The 8,478-nt window shown below is 42.2% G+C and overlaps 1 protein-coding gene across 1 annotated transcript in view; it reads right to left on the bottom strand.

Moving 5' to 3' along the window:
* Positions 1-1,221: 1,221 nt before the first annotated feature.
* Positions 1,222-8,478, bottom strand: part of Shroom4 (shroom family member 4) — a 158,543-nt gene continuing 151,286 nt past the window's right edge. The window contains exons 13-14 of the mRNA XM_013032354.1: positions 7,368-7,637; positions 1,222-5,294 (exon numbers count right to left, since the gene is read on the bottom strand). Coding sequence (XP_012887808.1) covers positions 5,025-5,294; positions 7,368-7,637 — 540 coding nt within the window. The 3' untranslated portion in view covers positions 1,222-5,024. The remainder of the gene's footprint in view (positions 5,295-7,367; positions 7,638-8,478) is intronic.

Raw genomic sequence — 8,478 nt, forward strand, 5'->3', positions numbered from 1 at the left:
GACATTTGGATTTTTTCCACTTTGTGGCCAAAGCATATATATGTTTTTGTTTGAACACCTGTTTTCAATTATTTGATATACAGGCATATGAAAACTTTGTTCAATGCTGTGAGAAACTGCTCTCCAGGTTCTCTGTATCAGTGTATATCCCCATCAGCTTTATGTGAGAACTCCATTTTCTCCTCAATACTTGTTATTGTTGTGGTTATTATTATTACTGTTTTTGTACCTGTACTAGAGCATGAACTAGGGCCTGGGTGCTGTTATTTGGCTTTTTTTTGCTCAGTGCTAGAGTTCTAATATTCGACGCACATCTCCACCTCTGGATTTCTGCTGTTGATTGAAGAGACTGATTTATCAGCCCAGGATGACTTTATACTGGGATACTCCAATCTCAGTCTCCTGAGTAGCTAGTGTTACAGGCTAGGATTATAGGATATGTTGGAATAGATAGATAGATAGATAGATAGATAGATAGATAGATAGATAGATAGATAGATAGATGTTAGGATACACATATAGGATATAACATATATAAGACATATATTATAGGATAGGGCTTGTGTTCCTGAGTACCTAAGTAAGAAAATAGTGTTCTTCAATCCTATGGTAATCCATAGCATAACTCTGTGTTCCTTACTCACAGTGTTCTTGAATAGATGCATAAAAGTTGTTACCCTTAAAAAGACTATAAAAGACTCTATTCGCCAGGCACCACTAGCTCACACCTGTAATCTTAGCTACTCAGGAGGCTGAGATCTGAGGATCATGGTTAAAAGCCAGGCCAGGAAAGTCCATGAAAGTCTATGAAAGGAAAGTCCATGAGACTCTTATCTCCAATTAACTACAAGAAAACTGGAAATGGTGCTGTGGCTCAAAGAGGTAGAGCATTTGCCTTGAGCTGAAGAGCTGAGGGACAGCGCCCAGGCCTAGAGTTCAAGCCCCACAACTGACAAAAAAAAAAAAAAAGAGACCCTACTCTTTTACTGGGTAAATAAGTGGTACAGGTATTAACACTATCCCCAAGGGATCAGAATAAAGATTTAGAAATGTAGATGTGGCTCTGGTCATGTAGCTACCTATGAAGGATTATGTATAGGTGACACAATTCTTTTGTAATGCTTTTAAATAAAATATTAAGGGAGGAGGAGGCAACAATGCTTGATAAGAAATGTACTCATTACCTTGCTCATGTGATTGTAACCCCTCTGTACAGTATTTTCACAATAAAAAACTTATTTAAAAAATTAAGGGATTTTCATTACCTAAGTCAAAACACATGAGACAATTCCTTTTGTCCTTAGCACCTTTTATTTAAGTATGACCCGTGGTGACAACCTGGCAGGCATATATCTACGTCAGCCAAGATGGGCATGGTGGAGGACACAAATTCAGAAACAATAAGATTTAGGAAAAAAAATACCTTCACATTGGATAAATGCCCCCCCCCAAAGTTGTACAACAAACACTTGTTCTTTATCTATACAAATGGCCCCACCCCACCCCCCTAAAGATCAACTAATCTTCAAATTATATAATATGCTGTTACAGAAATATTATTGGCATCAACAACTCCCTTGGCAAAGACAGCAGGAGTTGTCAAGCTTTCGATGGGTGGAAATGGCCAGAATGTACCCAGATTCCTCCATCGAGGGCCTGTTACTGGCAGAGCAGCACCTTCAGGGAAGCTGGAGTTCAGGATGTGGCTCTGGTGCTCATGGGTGGCTTTTTTGGCATATAAAGTTACACAGAAAATACAATCTGACATTGCCCCGAGAGAGGCTTTTGACTTTTGACCCTCTCTCCATTCCTCCACATTTAATCTCTCCCTTTCTATTGCTTTAATTTCAGTGTTTGTCTTATTCTCTTAGATTGCACTTCTATATCCTGCCTTAGTCTCCAGCTATTGAGTCTCAAGGTGACTCAATTATTCAGTTTGGGAAGTGGGGGAAGAATGAGGGAACATATAATAGGAATCTTGCTCACTTCTTTCTAGCTACCTACCTCCCTGCTTAACTATTTCTCAATGGGGCTTATGTAAGGATTTCCCCTTTGGAGAAATCCTTTAACCTGCCTTCAAACTGCTATGCCCTCAGAGGCCTTAGAGGAAGGCCTGAGCCTAGAAACAGAATAGGAAGAGATGCACTAGCACAAGTAACACCGGCAGCTTGAAGAATGTCATTAACTTTTTCTAGCTGGACTGGCATTGATCTATGATCTTCAGATCTCAGCTTCCTGAGTAGCTAGGATTACAGGCATGAGTCACCAGCATCTAGCTAGTCTTGAAAATATATTTTAAATGCTTTGGAAACTAAGTATTTTTGTGTTGTAACTACAACCCTAGAAACGAATTTGAGGTTGGGATGAATGCCAATAATACCAGAGTTAGGGCTGGGGCTGTAGCTCAGTGGTAGAGTGCTTGCTTGGCATGCACAAGACACTGAGTCCCACCCCCATCAATATATACATACATAAATACATACATACATACATACACAGACACATGCAATTCATCATGTTTTTGGTATCATAAACTTAAGGTATCATCAATTTAACCATGACTATAAACACTGACATTATGGCCATGATGTCCTCATAAGAAGTTTCCCTTTTCACTAGGCCCATATTCCCCCAAATTCCCATATTATAGTCAAAAGAAATCTTAGGACAATAGCACACACTGGTCTCTTCCCCCATACATTTCACTTTGTTTCTTGTTTGTCCTGGACCTGTTTATTTTTTTAAGCAACTATATTCTATGTTCAAAGCACTCTTGCATTTCCTCATCCTTCCTTTGAGTAGATGTTGTATTTTACAAGCTACTAGTCTTTCTAGAATCTTCCACTTCAGGGGAGAATGGGTTCTAACAGTGGTTCTAGCAGTGAGGGCCGTACTAAAAGCATACTCAAGAATCCCATAAACAGGGTTACCACACCTCCCAGACACCCTGCTGGCCAAAATTCTCCTATTGATTTCAGACACAATGTAGAGGAAATGGAAGCTAGTGATCAGTATTTGTAGCAGCAGCAAAGTTCCTTGACAAATTCTTTGGTTTGAATAAGGTCTCCCTGCTACTACAGTGAACCTGCAAGGACCCCGAGGAACTTAGCAGTAACAAGAAGAGATACTGCAGTGGGGCTTGGCCATGCTGGATTTAGATGGGTTGTATAACACTAAGAACAGGCCCCACTTCAGCAAGGAACAAGAAATTAAGCTAGAAAACAGAAGAGAGTTTAGTTACAATCCCCTCCTGCCATTGCCCACCTGAGTGCTTTTCCAGGATAGAAGCTGGTTACTAGTGTCAGGATCTGGGAAATAGCAGCAGCTTTAGTTATTTGTACAGTAATCCACCCCCCCACACACACCTCATCTTTCCATGGTTTCAGTTACCTGTGGTGATAAACCATGATGTAAAAATATTAAATGGATAAGCAATGTATACGCTTTCAATTGTGTTCCTTTATGAGTAGTGTGATGAAATTTGACCCTATCTTACTCTATCCTAGAAACAAATTTGAACATGAATCGTAAAACATGAGTCATCCCTTTGTTCAGTGTATACTTGGCTGTTTGGGGTATCCTCCCATTAACCATTTAGCAACCCTCTCAGTTGTCAGATTGAGTGTTGTGATGGTAAGTATAAGGTTTGGTTCAGGCATCCAGTGGAAGGTCTTTAAATATACCCCGAGGATAAGAGGGTCTAATAGCTGGCTCATCATTTTCTCTCAGGTCTGGCCCTGGCTATAATTCCCAACCATCATAATTTTAGTTCCATGATCCAGGCCATAGGCTGAGAAACCAGTTTGTTGTTAGAAGAGGACCTCCTGAGTTTGCTTCCAACTCATCCCATGGTTTGGAGACAGTAGCGAAAGGAGTGACCTTTGTCAGTTTTAGATTTCTTTGGTTTCAAAAAATACTTTGGGAAAAAAAGTTGAACTTTGCTCAGGAATGCTAAGCTCATGGTCACTCAGATTTCAAGAGGTACAGAGCCAGGCCATGGTTGGGAGGTTCTGAGTTCAATAGGAAAACCCCTTTCTTAAGACACGTGTGGTTATGGTGGGAAGAATTTAATGCCTTGGCACTTGCTTACCTAAGACAGGGTGGATTGAGGCTAAACTACAGATAACACTTTCCTTCTGGGCTAACTTTTCCCTCTCCAACTTCCCTCTTCTTGCCATATTAGTTTAAAAAGAAAAAAAAACAAACAAAACAGAACAAAAACAATCAAAACATAAAAATAAATAAAAATCGAGATGCCATTTCAAATATAATAAGAGCCCTCCCCACTCCCATCCTCCAAAAGAAACCTATATCCAGAAGTCAACTGTAGTTGAGCTAGTAAAGGTTCCTAGTGTGCAACCATGGAGGACATGCTTGTAACTCCAAGCAATGCCATACAAGGACAGAATGAGAAACACGACCCCAGCCAGGGCTCTCTTTAACTAGCTGCTGGGGAAAGGTAGAACTGGAACCAATTTACCCCTGGCCACTTCACCTGGTGATACCTCAATTTTGCTTGTATTCTGTTCCATGCAGTCCCCTTGCAAAGCTTGGATGAGGCCCTGAAATGCTGGTAGGTGAATGCCCACAAGTCAGCTGGTTGTCTGTGGCTAACAGTGGGGTCATGACTCCCTGGTGCAGCAGAAGCTGCACAGGCAGTTACTCTCTGAGCCTGAAAGCAGCTGATTATGGTGTGGGTGGGTGGTAAGTTCATGATGTCTTTGGTGTCCTCATACAGAGAAAAATAAAGGCACTTGGTTGGTTCCGTGGGCAGCAAGTGCTGGCCCATATTACTGTGGGAAAGTGTGGCTGAGTGATCACACAAGGCAGCAGCTACCTTGCGTAGAAGCTTGGTGCCTCTCCAAGGTCTCCTAGCTCTTTGGGAGCAATGCTAGGAAAAAGACCATGCGAGACATCCAAAGTAGAGGGCTGGAACAATCTAACTGCTATGTACTTGCTAACATAGCTGGACTGAAGATTGAAAGCATTTCCCACTGGGATGCTATGGCAGCCTGCTGGTTGGACTAGAAATTGCTAGGCCCCAGGAGTAGGCTCTCCCTGAGACATTTGAGCTGCTCTTCCCCAAGTTTGATCTTCTCCTCCAGCTCTCTCTGTTCAATGATGAGAGCTGATTTCATCTTGACAAAATGCTGGTAATCTTGAAGCTGGTCCTGAGGCAGGTATCGTGAGACCATGCCAAACACCAACTTCTCCCGGCGGTCCACATGTTCCTTCAACTCCTTGGCATCTGCCAACTGGCTGGTCAGCTGCTGCTTCTTCTCAATCAGCACCAGCTGGGAAAGCAGAAGACCAAATTAAAGGCTATGTCAATTACTAAGTATCTGCCTAGCAAGGCCCCACTGAGAAGGTGGCCACAAAGCTGCTATCCATTCTGCTAATTGGTCTCCTAGTTTTTCTTCTCAAAAGTCCACCTCCATGCAGCAGCTTTTTTTCCCCCTGTAGCTGGGTAAGTGTGAAAGTGATTGTAACATGGGTGTGGACAATCATCTTTCTATTGCTAAGGCTGTCTTTAATATGTGAACCACTAGCATGTTTGGTAGGGCAAGAAAGCTATGTCAAAACCAGCCTTTGTCCCATGTATCTGATGAGCAAGCAGCATGGTGGCAATGTTTTACTGTCTCTTCTTCCCTTTCTTTCTTTCTTTCTTTCTTTCTTTCTTTCTTTCTTTCTTTCTTTCTTTCTTTCTTTCTTTCTTTCTTTCTCTTTCTCTCTTGCCTTTCTTTTTCTTTCTTTTTTCTTCCTTTCTTTCTTCTCTTTCTTTCCTTCCTTGCTTCTTCCCTCCCTCCTTCTTCCTTTTTGTGTTAGTACTAGGGCTTAAATTCAGGACCTCATGCTCTTGCTTGGTTTGTTCTCTCAAGACTGGCTCTGCCATTTGAGCCACACCTCCACTTCCAGCTCTTTGCTGGTTAATTGATGATACAGACTTTTCTGCCTGGGCTGATTTTGAACATAGATCCTCACATGTCAGCCTTCTGAATAGCTAGGAGAACAGGCATGAACCACTGTGTGTGGATATGAACATGTGCCTCTTAGTGTGGATTCCAAGTCATTTGTAGGGAAAGGTAATGGTTGGAGAATGGATGAAGAGTGAGCCACTCTGTAAAAGTGAGAGCATCCCCGGCTCAACTACTTGATAAATCTTCCCCTTCTAACTCAAGGCAAAGCCAAAATTGCTACTGTTTTTACTGACAGCTAGCACTGGTTTAATAAAAACTCTTACACTGTTCTAGGCTCTGTTTTATTCTAGCATTGGTTGGCTATTTTAATCCTCATAACAAGCCCATGAGGCAGGTAGTTTGTTTGCCCAGTGTTTCAGAGATGAAGCAATGGACACAGAGCAAGGCTAAATAAATTGTACATAGCTGCACACCTAATAAGCAGTAGAGCCAGAAAATCAGGGTACTAAAAAGCCACTGCTAGCTGGGCACCGGTGGCTCACACTTGTAATCCTAGCTACTCAGGAGTCTGAGATCCGAATATTGAAGTTCAAAGCCAGACCAGGGAGGAAAGTCTGTGAGATTCATATCTCCAATTACCCACCAAAAAGCCAGAAGTGGACCTGTGGCTCAAATGGTAGATCGCTAGCCTTGAGGAAGAAAGTTCAAGGACAGTGTCAAGACCCTGAGTTTAAGCCCTAGTACCAGCACCAAAATAAATAAATAAAATAAAAAGCCAGTGCTCACACTCTTAGTGTAAGAAGCTTTTTGCTTTTGCCACAAATCACTTACTTCTTACTTGGCCTACAAATTAACTGAAAAGATAAAATTTAGGATTCCCAGCCTCCATTTTGTATCTGTGTTCTTTGCTTTAAGTCATTCTCTCCTGCAGCCACTTTGCATTCATCCCAGAATTCAAGATGGCAATAAAAGCCACCTGCCAGGCATCAATGCCTTATTATAACAAGGCCCCACCTGACCAATCCTGCCACAGTAAGCTGCCAGACCATCTCTGGCTGCCATCTATAATCAATTATGGCCACTGGAACACACCTATGACTGGAAGTAATTAATAATTATGCATATATTTCCCTTCCCCCAATTCTTCCTCCTACTTAAACCAAAAGCTATACTGGGAAGATGGTTTGAGATGCGACACTTGCTACATCCCCATGCTATGGGATAAACCTTCTTTCTCTCTCCTTGGACATCCCTTGTCTCTTTGATGAATTGCAGTGACTGGACTTGACCTCTAAAGTCCAGAAGTTTGGCTCTGGGGCCTAAAATCTTTCATAACATTAACTTTAAGCTATTTTGCCTCCTCAGTAGCTAAACATGAACAAGAGAGGGCCAAGAAGAATTAGATGGCATTTCCCTCCATTCCCATCGACAGACACTCCCCAACTCTACCTTTTCTTGGTTGGCTCCTGAATCAATACTGTTGAGAGCATTCTCCACCCGTGCCAGTCGTCCAGAGAGTGACAGCAACAGATTGACCACTTTGTCTAGGTCCCCAATAAACAAGCGGTATTTTTCAAACTCATTAGATTTGCAGACAGCTTTTAAGTTGGTCTCCACCTCCTCTCCAAGGGCAGAATTCCCATTGATATCCTCCATTAGACCTCGCTGGGCCTCCCGCAGGACAGACAGTTTTCGGCCAATGCTTTCAATAAGCTGTATCTAGAGGAGTTAAACAGAAGACAAAGGGTGTTCATTGCACAAATGGAAGCTAATCTGTGCTTCTAACCTCAGTTTGGGGATCCAAGTAACAGAGGGATGACTCTGCTTTCATCATTTAGAAAAAAGGGATGCCTGCAATCCTAACTTTTCAGAAAGCTAAGATCTGAGGATCACAGTTTGAAGCCAGTCCAGGCAGGAAAGTCCATGAGCCTCTTATCGTGAATTGACCCCCCAAAAGCCAGAAGTGGGGCTGCGGCTCAAGTGGTAGAGCACTAGCTTTGAGCAAAAAGTTCTGAGATAAGTCTCAGGCCCCTTAAGTTCAAGCTCCAGGATCAGCGCGTGTACACACACATGCATGTACGCGCACGTGCATGCGTGAGCGTGCACGCGCCCCCCCCCCCCACGATGGGAACATGAGTAAGGCACAGGCAATCCCAGTTTTCTAGGTATGCACCTTCTCTCCCTGTCAGGTAGTTATCTCCAAGTTACTACTAAAGTTCTTGGCATTAAATAAGTGGTACCCATGCGCTATGCAAGCATCTAGTATATGCAACTGGGACTACTTAATACATTGGGAACACAAATGTTTTGCAGGCATGACAATGGATGCAAATTGCATACTGGAAATACTATCATATATGTACGAAGTATGCATCAGTGTTTGCTTTATTATTGTTTTAGCCTAGATACTCTGGGATCACAGAGTTGGAGTTTTCTTTTTTCTTTTCTTTTTTTTTAAATTTAATTTAATTTTATTTGTGAACATACTGTACAGAGGGGTTACAATTGCATGGGCAGGATAATGAGTACATTTCTTACCAAGCATTGCAGCCTCCTCCTT

The sequence above is a fragment of the Dipodomys ordii genome, unplaced genomic scaffold (assembly GCF_000151885.1).
Source record: "Dipodomys ordii isolate 6190 unplaced genomic scaffold, Dord_2.0 Scaffold154, whole genome shotgun sequence".
NCBI lineage: Eukaryota > Metazoa > Chordata > Mammalia > Rodentia > Heteromyidae > Dipodomys > Dipodomys ordii.